The sequence below is a fragment of the Pseudochaenichthys georgianus genome, chromosome 11 (genome assembly GCF_902827115.2).
Source record: "Pseudochaenichthys georgianus chromosome 11, fPseGeo1.2, whole genome shotgun sequence".
Lineage (NCBI taxonomy): Eukaryota > Metazoa > Chordata > Actinopteri > Perciformes > Channichthyidae > Pseudochaenichthys > Pseudochaenichthys georgianus.
This window is the reverse complement of record NC_047513.1, coordinates 7,552,814-7,568,467: the sequence shown is the minus strand read 5'-3', so window position 1 is coordinate 7,568,467 and position 15,654 is coordinate 7,552,814. Positions and strand designations below refer to the sequence as shown.

General features: G+C 41.5%; 3 protein-coding genes across 3 annotated transcripts in view; all 3 read right to left on the bottom strand.

Annotated features, from left to right (window-relative positions):
* Window positions 1-457: 457 nt before the first annotated feature.
* LOC117455476 (cyclic GMP-AMP synthase) lies at window positions 458-5,953 on the bottom strand. The gene is made up of 7 exons (XM_034094994.1): window positions 5,948-5,953; window positions 3,278-3,431; window positions 2,544-2,643; window positions 1,824-1,946; window positions 1,214-1,446; window positions 954-1,132; window positions 458-469 (listed from the first exon to the last, which is right to left on the bottom strand). Exons 1-7 carry the CDS (start codon window positions 5,951-5,953, stop codon window positions 458-460), a joined length of 807 nt encoding a protein of 268 aa, XP_033950885.1.
* A 688-nt stretch (window positions 5,954-6,641) lies between these two features.
* Window positions 6,642-13,131, bottom strand: LOC117455556 (elongation factor 1-alpha-like). Its single transcript, XM_034095103.2, has 8 exons — window positions 13,084-13,131; window positions 12,348-12,507; window positions 11,284-11,463; window positions 9,487-9,783; window positions 9,250-9,400; window positions 8,612-8,868; window positions 7,219-7,453; window positions 6,642-6,910 (listed from the first exon to the last, which is right to left on the bottom strand). The coding sequence occupies exons 2-8, from the start codon at window positions 12,489-12,491 to the stop codon at window positions 6,789-6,791; spliced, it is 1,386 nt and encodes a 461-aa protein (XP_033950994.1). The 5' UTR covers window positions 12,492-12,507; window positions 13,084-13,131; the 3' UTR covers window positions 6,642-6,788.
* Window positions 13,132-14,465: 1,334 nt separating this feature from the next.
* LOC117455554 (elongation factor 1-alpha) overlaps window positions 14,466-15,654 on the bottom strand; it is a 32,185-nt gene continuing 30,996 nt past the window's right edge. Inside the window, exon 8 of the mRNA XM_034095101.2 lies at window positions 14,466-14,836. Coding sequence (XP_033950992.1) covers window positions 14,712-14,836 — 125 coding nt within the window. The 3' untranslated portion in view covers window positions 14,466-14,711. The remainder of the gene's footprint in view (window positions 14,837-15,654) is intronic.

The following is a 15,654-nucleotide window of genomic DNA, read 5'->3' as shown; positions in this document are numbered from 1 at the left end:
GGAGGAGGTGGGTGAGAGTAAGAGGAGGAGGAAGAGGTGGGTGAGAGTGAGAGGAGGAGGAAGAGGTGGGGTGAGAGTGAGAGGAGGAAGAATGAGAGGTAGAGCTGGAGGGAGAGGACGTGAACAAAGAAGAGGACTCTCTAATGAAATGAAATGTTATCAACCATGGTGTGACGATGAGAGGCTGGACAGAGGGTTCAGCCTAATCCAAGCCGATGTCCTGTCGCCTCTGTAATCCGGACACTTAGACTTGAAAACAGGTTAGTTAGTTTTAGCTCTGCATAACTCATGATATCTCAGAGCTTATATCTGTTGTGTGAAACGTATTTACTTCATTACTGTAATTGAATTGTTGGCATGTTGCAGACTATAACTGAACACAGTTCCTGCGCAATGTACTGTGGTAGACTCACTTTGATGCAACACAGACACTCACCGACCACTATGTCTTTGTTGTTTATCTGAAGGACTGAGAAACAGAGAGGTGGAAGGCTCAGGATGTCCAACGAGGCAGGAAGCAGCAGCTACAAACTGGGTTTTGGAAAACAATGCATCACTCAGAGAGATCCGAAGCAGAGTAGCTATGTGCTGAGATGCATCACAATGTTATCTTTGAATATTTTCAACAACTCATTTGTATTTCTTCATTTACTGTATTTCTGTAAACTCCAGCAACTTTATCTGCAGAAACCTCTAGAGCACAGCTCATAACAGATGAGAGTGCTTTAGAGTATGCTCAGCAGTGTGTAGTTGGGTGGTCAAACAATCCAGTATTATGAATGAAGTGTGTTGTATTTGGTGCTAAAGTTTGCATTTGGTAAGTTCATGTAGTTTTGAGTGCAGTTCTTCATTTAGCAGGAGAAATGAGGAGTTTTGCACTTTGGGTGTGTGGTTTTGTGAATTGTGTTTAGTGTTCTGAGAATAATTTAAAGAGTAATTTAAAAAAAATGTACTGCAGTCAGTATGGAGGGCTTATCAGTGGATGTATCAGAGAAGCAGAGAGGACCCAGAGCAGAGACCTGAGGGACCCCGGTAGTCAGGCTACAAGGTTCAGATTCTCTCCAATCTCTCCTTGCCAATTTATTGGCAGAGAGGGGTGAAGAGGATGTTAGAATAGGAGACAAAGAAGGGGACAGTGAAGAGGGGGAGTCAGCAGGTGAGGGAGGAAGTGAAAATCTTTCATCAGATATCCCTTTCACAAAGTTGCAGAGCGGTGAGACGGGAGCGGGAGGCTTCAGCAGGGGCAGGCCTTCCCTCCTCTGCTCCTCCAAAGCATGGAGGAGGAAAGACATCGCTTTGCGGGGGAAGACAGTACCCGATAAGAGGTTGTAGTTGGGAGCGAAGAAGTGAGGGAGGACTCCTGCACGAGTGTGGGCCTCCAGAGCCCCGAGGAGGAGCAGGAAGCAGGCGGGGAGCTGCTGGAGAGCCCACATCGAGTCGTCAAACCTGACAATGAAAATAAAACGTCAGAAAAATGACTGTAAGAGAAATTAGGAAACTGAGAGATATTTATTAGTAGTTCAGTAAGAAACACTTAAGTCAAAAAAGCACTCAAGGTGGAAAGAGTACTAGCACAAGACAGAACAAAGAAGGCATCAATGTCAACAGAAATGACATTTGAACAGTCCGATACAGCATGGAAGAAGGAAGAGCTGGTAGAGCTTGGCCGCTTAGCGACCAGCAGAGGAAGCAGCAATGGGAGGCAGGGAAATGCAGCTTAAATTGGCACCCTGTTCGCAATATATCATACATACATCCGCTGGAACACCTTACGGCAATTTGCAGATTTTATTCATAATAAATATGATGGAATGAAGTCCTACCTGATGGACAGCATGTGAAGGAAGGCGGTCTTCCCGTGGTACGAGCAAAGGGGATCCAGCTCTTTGGGGAAACGTTGTTTCAGACCTTCAATCAGAGACTTGAGCAGCATCAAGCACCTTTTACTGCCAGAGAGAATAACAAATCATTTATTGTGAAAGGCCAAATAAAAAAAGATTATTGTAAAATACAGTTATTTATAATAATAATAATAATAATAACTATTTATATTGCACCTAAAAAACTATTTTACAAATGCAAGAAAATGAAGATAACATTAAAACATGAAGATGCATGGGAACAACTATATACAAATCTAAAATAGTTTTTATAATCTGATTTTATTAAGAATGACTAAATACAACTTAAAATCCTTTAATTAAGATATCCTAAAAACCGGCACAGAATATGCTCAATAAATAGTTTTATAAAAAGCTAATATTAAGATATTTAATTTCAGTGAAGCTCTGTATAACCTCTCACCTCTTCAGAACTGCTGTTAATCTATAATTAATGTTCTGTTTTATATATTTAAAGTGTGTTGTTTATATGAATTTTTACTCTGTAAAGTGTCTTTGTGTTTCAAGAAAAGCGCTCCATAAATAAAATGCATTATTATTATTATTATTATTATTATAACATACAATACCTGACACTATTTTTTAGATTAACAAGGAACTAAATGTTACGAAGATGCGAAGATAAAGAGTTCAGAGCCTAACCGGCAGCATTTGTTGGCTTTTCCCTCACAGCAGGTTTTCTTGTTGCCATGGCTCGTGATGATTTTCTTCTCAACGTGAGAGAAAGAAATCCTCCAACTTTCTGTTTCAGAAAGACAAAAACACACTGATGGGAACATGTCATCACACAAATATCATAAACACAATAATAACAGACCGACATGTCCTCCTGTAGCAGTCGGCATGAGAGGATTACTGAACACGCCTGTCTTGGCAGGATTTCCCTGAAAAAGACATGTTCCAACTACAACGAGACATAAAGCAACTACAACAAGGGACCACAGACACAAACTAACTAAAATGACACAAGATGTTGGAAACAAAACAAAGTTACTAAAAACGAAATGACCTCAGAAGAAACACCCATTTACGAACTCAAACTATGGTAAAGGAATAGAAAATGTCCATGAAGAGAGACACAATGATCACAGAGGTTAAACTACTTTAAAGTCTGTGTGTATTGCTCATTGGAGGAGGAGAGCTGGTGATGCCCTTAACAGGTCTGTGCCAAGGGGCTTATCGTCTCATGATCCATGCAGGGTAGACAGGAGGAACATTCAAGCAGAGCTACATTGTCTGTTAATAAATCATTTTTATATGCACATTGTTGCCTTTATTAGACACAGATGAGCTGAAATGAGGATAGGGGATGAGGGTATGTAGAAGACCTTTGATTTGGTCAGTCATTGTTCTTCACAGACAGATGTTTCTCTCACCTTTGGCTTCCCCGCTGAGGTTTCTTCCCTTCATCCTCTTTGGTACGAAGTAACATGGTAAACTGGGGATCTCTTTGCGAACCTTCTTTCCCAGCCAGTTATCCACATCGGGTCCGTTACGGACTGGGAGAGGCCAGCCCTGAGAGGAGTGAACCTCCAAACAGGGACAAGTGCTTTAAGTGCAATACTGCTGCTGTCCCTAGTACCAACTCTCAGTGGTGGAATATGTTGAAGGGTATATTTGAGGTATGTGTGCTTTAGTTGAGTATTTTAATTGTGTGCTACTTTAAATTTAAACTACATCTCAGGCAAATAATGTACTTTTAATTTTACTAACTTTATTTGTCAATTCAGTTAGCAGAACTAAATCCTTCAGTTAGCAGAACTAGATTAATAGAAAATATATTCAACCGATACAAATGATTTGTTATTATTAATTAAGCTACCAAGCGGTATATAAGACTTTTAAAATCAAGTATGTTAGAGTATAATATACTTTGTTCTGAAATACTGCATAACAAAATGAGATGAAACTATGTCTAGAGTCAATCTTTTGACTGAAAAATAATTATAATTGTTTTCATGCAAAGATATCAGAACATGTATTTTTCAGTCACTCACATGTAGAGATTTCCAGATTTTCTCTGTTTTGAATCATACTTAAGTTAATATCTTCCGGTTTTGGACTGACATCACCTCTTCCTCCTCCTCTCACTCTCACCCCTTCCTCCTCCTCTCAATCTCACCCCACCTCTTCCTCCTCCTCTCACTCTCACTCTCAGCCCAGCTCTTCCTCTTCCTCTCCTCTTGCTCTTGCTTCCATGTTGGCTTCCATTGTTGCTGTAAGAAAGTACTCACCTGTGGTCTTTTTATAGTGCTAACATCCTGATTGATGAGCCGACAGTTATGCTCTCAGGTGTTTGGTCAGGTGGAACGTGTTTCTTGATCTTTGGTCCATGTGTGAGACATTTTGAATATCAGTGTTTTAAACCTGCTCACACGTGACTTTATGTCAGATTCCTGTGTCTTACGTGGAGAAATGTGTGCAGTGGTTTGCAAAAAGTGCCATGTTGATTTGCAAATTGTGTGAAAAGCTGAAAACGTGTTTAGAGTTTTGGAGATGTTTTGCTCTTTGAGTATCAGTTAAAATAATTGTGCTTCATGTATAGTTTTAGTGTGTTAGCAATCGAGAAAAACTGTAAAGTAATGGATAAACAGTTTTAAATAGTTAGCTTAAAGCAGTGTTTCTCAAAGTGGGGGGCGCAGAGGCATGACAGGGACGAGAGACCAGGAGGAAAAATGGTTTGTGTTTGTGTGTGTGTGTGTTTGTGTGTGTGTGTGTGTGTGTGTGTGTGTGTGTGTGTGTGTATGTGTGTGTGTGTGTGTGTGTGTGTGTGTGTGTGTGTGTGTGTGTGTGTGTGTGTGTGTGTGTGTGTGTGTGTGTGTGTGTGTGTGTGTGTGTGTGTGTGTGTGTGTGCGGAACAAGCCATTTTGTGTGTGTGCGCGAGAGAGAGCGAGAGAGAGAGAGAGAGAGAGAGAGAGAGAGAGAGAGAGAGAGAGAGAGAGAGAGAGAGAGAGAGAGCACCGGTACCAGAGATCGTTGTTGTTAGCTTCTGGTGGCTGAGTCTCGTTTTGGTCACGATTAATGTAATTATTAATTAATTAAAATATTAATTGCAATTATTATTATTAACAATTATTTCCGAGGCACACGTTTATATGATCTTTATAGTTATACACAAATAAGAGAATAAACAGGTATGAAAATACTATATGACATAAAAAGAATAAAGTTTAAAAGGGGAGTGATTTGTAAAATATCCATAAAGAAAATAAATTCTGTTTACAGTTCTGTTTCATCTGGGTGTTGAGAGATGTTTCCATAGATCTCTTCATGTTGCTCTCAAAGTGCACCAGATTGATGCTTTTAACTTCAATATTAAAAAAAACCCTCCTGTTAGGTCCACTCCCCACTTATAAAAATAGCACTTTACCCCTGCTTACACCTATATGCCGTGAGCTGATTATCGAGCCTTCATTGTAACGGTCGCGAGTACACTGTGTATTTGCGTGGGGATTGTTGCAGTAGAACATTCCACTGTAGCGCCCGGTACATTAATGGTAAACCCTAAATGTTTGAGCACCCTCTATGAAACGTCAAGCTACCCCACAGCACCCCCAAAAGTGAGCCTGTAACCCCGTTTTGAAGAAATGTGCAGTGCAAGACAGGCTCCTTGCAGCCACTAATGCTGCGACAAGACACACTTTCTTGCCAAATATCAGCATTTTCTTTCTTTTCATTTGTTTGCACAGATTGCAAAGTGGCAAAGTATTATAACTTATTGTTCCAGCAAAGGGATTGCACAATTGTATTTATTTTTTGACCACACAGACTTATGGAGCATTGCTTTATTATCCCTGTTCTAGCAAAGGAATGCACACGTTACTTATTGATGTATTTAATAAATGTTAACTTGGCCCATTACGTGACTATTTGTGTTGGGGGGGGCCCGACTTTTTTTTTTCTCCAAAGGGGGGCCTGACAGAAAAAGTTTGAGAACCACTGAGCTAAAGCCAGGTGATCTGGCTGACTTTCTCTCTCAAAATAAATAAATTAGTCAATCTAAGATCAAACAAAGGCAAAAGTTATTCTTAAAACTACGTTTATACTGGCATCGGGTCCCTTAGAGATTTTAAACCCTTAGTTTTTAAAATGATCAGGTTCGTCTTGAATAAAGATACAAAGGATGGAAGATCTCTGACATTAATATTCGGAATTTTTCACTCTTGCGGACACCTTGAGGAGGCAATGTAATGATTAAACAATTGTAGATTCTGAGGGAGGGAGGAAATGAATTGCAAATAAGGAGAATGACATCATCTGCATAAAACTACCAACAGCCCTGTACTGTATATTGCAACAGCCTCTTGTGTTTATCAAAATAACTTTGAAACGACTACAGAATTAAATTGCTAGGCTTTTAACCAGAACCTGGACGTACTTCACATCACACCTGTTTAAGCTGTTTGTGCCTTAGCTCCCTGTTTGTTTTTAATTATTTTAATATCTTATTGATTACTTTAAAGAATCTCCGTGATCTGGCCAAAGAAAAAAGCACATAAAGAAGTGATGAAAGCTCCACTGTTTGCACTCTTGTGCCACAGTGTAAGTGAAGAACTTCATTTTTGCGGACATATGCCAAAGAGGAAGTGTTTAATAACTCAATCTAACTCATAAACCGCATCGGTCATTATTGCATTCAATCTTTAAATGTCATAAACAAGATAAACGACAAAAATCAGTGTTTATAAGAAAATAAACATGTTCATTTGGAATGTTTAAGATTTTTATTATTTGCTTTCAACCTAATTCTTCTAATAGTTTTACAAAAAGCCTTCCGTTCCGGCGAAAACTTCCAATGGCTCTTATTCATTAGCCAGACAATGGCATTGGGATGAAGAGTGTATGGCTGCTGAGATTGGATTTTCTGTTGAAAGTCATTCATGAGATTCATCTATTCCTTTCAGCAACTTTAGCAGCCTTGGTGACTTTTCCACTAGCATCTTTTTTCTCAACCTTTTTAATGACACCGACAGCCACTGTCTGCCTCATGTCACGCACAGCAAAGCGACCTGAGATCAAGAGATATAAAGAAAAAACTTAAACAGAGGAGTCAAGAGGCAATAGAAGATCATTTTGTGCTCATTTCATGTCATGACAGAACCTAAATGAAAAGATCTGGCATAATGAATGAGATGTTTTACACAAGAAGCATTTTTTGCATATGCAAATCCATTGATTTTAATCTAGACGTGCAGAGTGCTTGACAGCTTAGCCCTCAGATATGGATTACTGGGCATCAAAAACTTTCTGCCAACAAATAAATGCCTCAACAAGATTCTGTGTTGTGTAGAGGCAGAGTAATGAAAACCCTACTCACCCAGTGGAGCATAGTCGGTGAAGGCCTCTACCACCATGGGCTTCTGAGGTATCATTTTGACAATGGCAGCGTCTCCTGACTTGACAAACTTGGGGTTGTCCTCAATCTTCTTGCCAGAACGACGGTCGACCTTCTCGGTGAGCTCGCTGAACTTGCAGGCAATGTGAGCTGTGTGGCAATCCAGCACGGGGGCGTAACCTGCGTTGATCTGTCCGGGATGGTTCAGGATGATGACCTGAAATAATAACGTTTAAGTGCATTTAGAAATGATGAGGAGAGATCTCACTTTGAGCCTGAGATGATTGCACTTCCTGATAATGGGCAGCAATCATGCATCTCTTTCATCAAGTCACTATGAATTGACTATTTGAAAAATATCTTGCTACATTAATCAATATATTTAGGGGTTTAAGGCAGGAGTTCCCAAAGTGGGGAATAAAAATTGCAAAAAAAAAAAAAAGGTTTTATCAATTGTTTTAATCAATTTTTTTATTATTATTAAAAATAACGTGTGCATATACATTTTTCAGGGCCGGACTAGCCATCTGTATAATTTCCCTGCAGCGAGGCTCCCCCCCTTTTTCATACCAAGGACCAATAAAAAAACACTCACAGACCACCTAACTCCACAAATATCCCGAAACAATAGGCCTGCTTACCACTCCAACAGTAGGCTACATAACAGCCTAATAATGACAGCTAACCACTACATCTCTACATCGCCTCATTCACACAATAAATCAACAATACAAATACAACTACAGATCATAAGCATTTTGTTCAAATGCGATTTAAAATGCTCTCAGGTTTTACACCTCTTATGAAATGTAGACTACATTTATTACGGAGTTTATGTCCGAGCCAACAGACTCACAGATATTTGGCTACTGAGAGAAATGCAAAATACACCGCATGTAGTACGACACAAACCACCGCTGTGGATTTTCTAAACAAAATACAGAAAAACTATGGTCGCAGGCCCCGGAGTCGCCAGTCTCTCTCTGGCACCCTTATTTTGGGGGACGCGGGCTGAAAAGTTTGGGAACCCCTGGTTTAAGGGATAGTTAAAAGTAGATACCTGACATTTTGACCAATAAATGGTGGTGAAGGGTTAGGGTGTTGGGGTAGCGCCTCAAAATAAAAAAATGTTGCACTGTTGAATGGACTTTAAAATGTAGGTTTTGAAAATAAAACTAATAACCAAGGAAGTATAATTCATTTCAACCTTTGCAGGGTGGCGTGGCTGAGTCCTGCACTTTTTGTGATCTGTACATTCAGTCCTTTTCAGTTTAATAGAAAATACAGTTTCACTTAACGAGTCATTAAGAAGGAAAGAGGGAAAGGATGGTTAATATGTCTTTATATCCCATTTATTTAATTTCTTCAGACTCACCTGGGCAGTGAAGTTGTCAGCTCCCTTGGGTGGATTGTTCTTGCTGTCGCCAGCCACGAATCCACGGCGGATCTCTTTAATGGACACGTTCTTGACGTTAAACCCGACGTTGTCACCGGGCGTAGCCTCAGTCAGAGACTCGTGGTGCATCTCAACAGACTTCACCTCAGTGGTGATCATAACAGGAGCAAAGGTGACGATCATACCAGGCTTCAGGATACCGGTCTCAACCCGGCCCACGGGCACAGTTCCAATACCTGGGAGAGCAGAATTTTTTTTAATATGCTCCTCTGTTCAATACAACGACGAAATAGTCTTAAAGGATTACATAGCCAATTTTTGACCTGTTTTTTTGTATAGTTGCAATGCAGGCAATATATGCAAATGAACCGTGTTTGGCTTTCCTCCATGTTACTGTCGTTAGGGAGCTCTGGGCAGGGAGGGGTAAGCCAATCATATTTCCTTCCCCATTGCAACCATACAAAGTAATCCATTAATTAGGAGAAGATTCATTGAAGTGTCAACTGTAATTGGAGTCTTTTGGGGCTGAGCTGCGGGAACTTAAGATTGCGGTCCATACCATGGAAGATGTACAAGTAATAAAAGTAGGTAAGATATCTGTGATAGTCCAAAGTTACCACCAATTTTGTAGACGTCCTGCAGGGGCAGACGGAGGGGCTTGTCGGTGGGGCGGGACGGGGGCAGGATGACATCGACAGACTCCAGCAGAGTGACTCCACTGGCATTACCCTCCTTACGCTCAACCTTCCATCCCTTGAACCATGTCATCTGAGGACAGATTCAAAATAAAGATTTAGTTCCAAGTCTAATCCACCCTGTACACAAGTCAGGCACCTTAAAGTAACATTTCTCACATTTTCACTGGCTTCCAGCATGTTGTCTCCGTGCCATCCAGAGATGGGGACAAAGGCCACGGTGGCGGGGTTGAAGCCGATCTTCTTGATGTAAGTGCTCACTTCCTTGGCGATTTCTTCATAACGGGCCTGGCTGTAAGGGGGCTCGGTGGAGTCCATCTTGTTGACTCCAACGATGAGCTGCTTCACACCGAGGGTGTAGGCCAGCAGGGCGTGCTCACGGGTCTGGCCATTCTTGGAGATACCGGCCTCAAACTCACCAACACCGGCAGCAACGATCAGCACAGCGCAGTCAGCCTGAATATGGAGATTTCTTTTTTTTTTTTGACATATTTGCACGCTATGTAAAAGCCAAATAGATGGTTTTGTGTGTATTTTCAAAATCATAAGAACATGGCCATAACCCGTTGTGTCGGCCGTGCCGATGCGAGGCGACACAACAGTCGGGTCTCCGTCTGTGTTAGTTATTTGGTGTCAGCTTGGTGTGTCCCTACCTTAAAGGCCCGGACACACCAAGCTGACACCAAAGCACTGACACAGACGGACCCCCGACTGTTGTGTCGCCTCGCTTCTCTGCGTCTTGGCCATGTGTCGTACTGGAACACACCACAAAGACTTCAGCCGACGGCCAAGAAGCACGTATTAACTGCACATGCGTGAGTGGCAATAACTCTCCTTACCAGCAGGCGGCGGTAGTGTGTATTCGTCATTCAAAAGAGGCAACAACCGGAAGACAAACTGCGTGATAACCGAGAGAAGAAGACTGCGTGATATAAACAAACAACGAATAGCATGTGCGTTCCATTTTCACTCTACAACGAGAAGCTCACGGGGCTTTCCCGAACCTGTGTCGAGAGCTGGAGTTAAATGAAATCTCAGATTTGCCTTCTTAATCATTTGTTTGGGTCCCTCACTTCCGTTTCGCTTCTCATGCACTGATTCGCTAGCTGAACAGCCAATCAGAGTGATTTCTTTTGCCGACAGCCTATGGCCGACTGCCCACCGATTCGACATGTTGAATCGGTGGCGACACTCTGAAAAGGTGTCGGCACGGCTGAAAAGACAGAACGGTGCGGGATACACCAATCTGAGTAGGGCGTGTCGACACTCGTCGTCGGCCTGATGCCCATTGACGGCCAAAATTGGCTTGGTGTGTCCGGGCCTTTAGCCAACAGCCTCCCAATTCAACATGTCGAATCGGCGGCGGAAGGTGTCAGCAAGGCCGAAAAGACACAACGGTGCAGTACACACCAAGACACACCAATCTGAGTATGGCGACACGATGCTCATCGACGGCCCGACATCTATCGACGCCGAAAATCGGCTTGGTGTGTAAGGACCTTAAAGGCTATTTACCCACTTATAAGCAACCGCCTTTTTAAGCCACATATTCACAAGCCGGGTGTTTATTGACGCAATTTATGTACCAGAACAAATCAACAAGTCTCTTTGGCTCATTTGAATCATAAACCTTATTTTAGGCATTTACATTTTTCAGACGAGGGCATCAGAATTGCTATTATGCTAGCTTATTTTCTCATTCCTACATCACGCTATGGGGTAAAACTAGCATTTTCTTTTTATTATTTTATATGCACTAGCAAGCTGAACATCTGGGATCTGGGAACTTCAATTTAACTTTTTTATAAAACGGGATTTTAGGGACTACTACAACTCCAAAATACTGGTTGTTGCAATATTGGCAATATACCCTGAACCTGATAAGAGGGTCTGCTAGAAAGATTACATCCTGAAAGTAAAAGTAAAGAAAGAGCATGTTAAAGGGTGTGTCTTCACCTGAGAGGTACCAGTGATCATGTTCTTGATGAAATCCCTGTGTCCAGGGGCATCAATGATGGTCACGTAGTACTTGGCAGTCTCAAACTTCCACAGAGCGATGTCGATGGTGATACCACGCTCACGCTCTGCCTTCAGTTTGTCCAACACCCAGGCATACTTGAAGGAGCCCTTGCCCATCTATTGTGGTTAAAAAAATACAGAAAGAATAGGAAATCGAAGAAAAAAATTAGTGGTGAATCAGGAATGAAGTTTAACAAAAAATGAGACAATAAACAGAAACATATGCAAATCCAATTTTTGGAAACATAATTTTATCTTTAATTTTTTTACATAATTTGAAGACGTTGCAGTTTTGACGTCATGTTAAAGATTTCCACTGAAATTAGCGTGCTAACTAACTAGCCTCAGCCCATCGTATCTTGTAATACCACTTGTCCCTCTAGAGGGACATCAAGAAGATGAGGGGCCTCATCTCGCACCTATGCGCTTATGCGGCGCAATTAGTGTAGTCCGTCGACGCTCGTGAAACATCATCTAACTTTGCGTGGGGCCTCAAGTTGGCTAGGGACGGCCCTGGCTCTAGTTGCCACAATTCGGATGGACAAAGGTGCGGAACTTTTACTGTGGATATAGTCCAATAAACCCATTTACTAACTCTACACGCAGGTGGAGTACGCGTATAAACAGAAAGGAGGCCAACGCCTCGCAGTGGCAGTGTTCATTTGGCCAGCTCTAAGATATTTAGCAGGGAAATGTGCATATTCTTCAGGTGTCAGTTAATATCAAGCTTTTTGACAGATGACTGTAAATTTGATTGGATGCAGAAGTATCAGTAAGGTGAAATGCATCTGTCTCTGAACTACATATTGCACCTTCAACACGAGTATTGAGGGAAGACTTGTTAAAGTTTGTACACGTATTTCAACAGTAGATGGCAGTTGTAACAAGGCAAAATTAGGAAGCAGTTACATTCACCACACCTGTTTTTCCACACCTGACACATGTCAGTTTGGGCCTAAAATGTATCAAGTTTAAGGCCTCTGGTGTCTCCTAAAACCAACCTCAGCGGCTTCCTTCTCGAACTTCTCGATGGTTCTCTTGTCGATTCCTCCGCATTTGTAGATCAGATGACCGGTGGTGGTGGACTTGCCGGAGTCGACGTGGCCAATGACCACGATGTTGATGTGGAACTTTTCCTTTCCCATTGTTGATGTTCTGGCTCTAAACAACATGACGGGCAGTTATGTTGACTTTTAAATTCAATATTTCAGTTTCACATTCATCTGGTAAATAAAGTAAGATCAGTGGGACCACCATTGAGGTCCGTACCACTCAAACAGGTTATTCAAAATCAGTTAGCTGTTAGCTAGCAGGACTCTCTTGCAAAATAGAGTTTTAATCTCAATGAGAATTTCCTAGTTATATAAAATCAAAGAATAGTAAAATAAGTAAAGTAATAAAAAAAAAAACGTTTTAAAAAAACCGAGTAGCCCTCCTTATTTTACCAAATATTTTAGGTTGCCCAATTATTAACTATGTTTTCTATGCAACGCACCATGTTAAATGAACTGATAATATATTTTGTTTTAAAATCCTAATCTGAAAAGTATTCAGTAAATGGGAAATAAATGTAATCCAAACCATTTGATCAGCAACCAATTGCCAACAGTCTTTTTCTATGTATCAGGTTTGCGGTGGTATTTTTAGAGTTAGGACTTTTTTTTTAACACACACACAAAAGTTTAATGGAATCGGTTCTCATGTCAGATCTAAACATATTCCAGCCTTTTGACTCACCTGGTTGCAAAGCAAAATGGACGAGGTGGATGCGTGTCGTCTCTTGCTCTTCTTTATCAATCTGCACCCTCACTTCCTGCTACTTCATCTACTATGTGATCTGTGGAAAACGCCCCTCCTATAACCTCCTCCTTCTGCGTATCTGTTTAATGAATGTTTGTACTGTTGCTTTAATTTCATGTGTGCCTCTACGGACTTGTCCAACTAGTTTTGCCAGTGTATTCTTGTTCGTTATATTTTGAATAACCACGCCTGCAAGAATAATAATCTGCAGTAGAAGCGAGAAATATTTTACAGATAATGAAAAACAACAAAATAAGTGACCATAGCTATGCGGATGACACACAAATGTACGTAACAATTTCACCAGGAGACTATGCTCCAATTCAAACACTGAGTAAGTGCATTGAACAAATCAATGACTGGATGTGTCAGACCTTTCTCCAATTAAACAAAGATAAAACTGAGGTAATGGTTTTTGGAGCCAAGGCAGAATGTGTAAAAGTTAGCGCTGAGCTTCAGTCTGCAATGTTCAAAAACAACAGATAAAGCCAGAATCTAGGTGTAGTCATGGACTCTGACCTGAGTTTCAACAGTCACATTAAAACAGTTACTAAATCAGCCTACTATCACCTAAAGAACATATCTAGGATTAAAATACTAATGTCACAGCAGGATTTGGAAAAACTTGTCCATGCCTTTATCTTCAGTAGACTCGACTACTGCAATGGTGTCTTCACAGGTCTCACTAAAACATCTATTAGGAAGCTGCAGCTGATTCAGAACGCCGCTGCTCGAGTCCTCACTGACACTAAGAAAGTGGATCACATCACTCCTGTTCTGAAGTCTTTACACTGGCTTCCTGTGTGTCAAATGATAGATTTCAAAATACTGCTGTTGGTTTATAAAGCTTTGAATGGTTTAGGCCCAACATACATTTCTGACCTCCTGCTAAATGATGAACCATCCAGATCTCTCAGGTCTTCAGGGACTGGTCAGCTTTCTGTCCCCAGAGTCAGAACTAAACATGGAGAAGCAGCGTTCAGTTAGTATGCTCCAAACATCTGGAACAAACTCCCAGAAACCTGCAGGTCCGCTGCAACTCTGACTACTTTTAAATCCAGGCTGAAGACTTTTCTTTTTGTCGCTGCTTTTAATTGAACTATTCACATCTTAAACTGCACTGTAACTTTTATCCATGTATTTTTTCTTTTAATGTTTATTTTTATCTTTGCTTTTTAATGACTGATTTTAAATGCCATTTTCTTAATGTCTTTCATTTTTTTGTAAAGCACAATTGCCTTGTGTTGAAAGGTGCTATATCAATAAACTTGCCTTGCCTTGCATAGAGGAAATGCAATGAAACACAAAAGAAACATCTCCATTTGGCAATGTTTAAGATTTTTATTGTTTTGGTTTCAACTTAATTATGATCATAGATTCCCCTAAAAAGGCCCAAACCTTCCTTTCCTGCGGAAACTTTTACGATGGGTTTTAATCAGCATAAGCCATTCCTTTAGTAGAGAGCTCTGTCTCAGAGCAGACGGCGCTGGGGGGCAGGGAGGAAGGGACGGGGTGGGCCGCTGCTGCTGTGACGTGACTCTTAGTCGGACGTCCTGTAAGAAAATTCATTTCTTCTTGTCGGCCTTCTGTGCAGACTTGGTGACCTTTCCGCCGGAGGGGAGCTTCTTGTCCACAGACTTGATGACACCAACGGCAACAGTCTGCCTCATGTCACGCACAGCAAAACGACCTGAGAGGAGAAGGTGGATATGAGAAAAGAAACAAAAAGGAGGAGGCAATGAGAGGCCGAAAAGATGCCGTCCTATCTATGTTTATTCAACCTTTTTTTCTTATCATACAATAATTAGTCTTTAAACACTTGTGGTTTTTTTCTGTCTATTTCATTATAGCTAAGAAAAAAACTAGCTGGCCGGCTCTGTTGTGATTGGTCAACCGTTTAGAGATGTCCCGCCCCATAGTCTATCACGTGCAATGTGTTGGAGCACCAGCCAATAGAAGAGTGAGTGTTACATAGTGATTCCATTATGTTACGGAAGCAAAAAGGAGTCCAATTAAGGCGTTTCAGGGGATTGGGGAGTGTGAGGGAGAAAGTCCCTCTGGAGGGACTTTGGGGATGTTAGCCTTTGCAGACCATTTACCTGTACCAAAAACCGTAATAACACACTACAGCAAAAGAAAACTCAAAAAAGCCCATTTAAGCTGTTCTCTTAGATATTGCAATATAGCAAAATTGTGGCTTGTTTTTCTTTATCGTCTTTGGTCCCAAAACTTCCCATAAACGTAACATACTATAATAAAGGTTGTTACGTGCCGCAGTGGGTGCTTGTGTGTGTGTGTGCTTTTGTGTGTGTGTCTCCTCTCTCCCTGATTGTCTGCAGCCTCTCCCCCAGGTGCTCCCAATCCCCAATCAGGGCCTCCTTAAAGGACCTGAGGAAGGCTGCAGCTCCTTCTCCTCTGGCTGTGTGTGTGCAGCATTTGTGGCGTGGCGTGGCGTGGCGTGGCGTGGCGTGGCGTGGCGTAGCGAAGTGTAGCGAAGTGAAGCGAAGT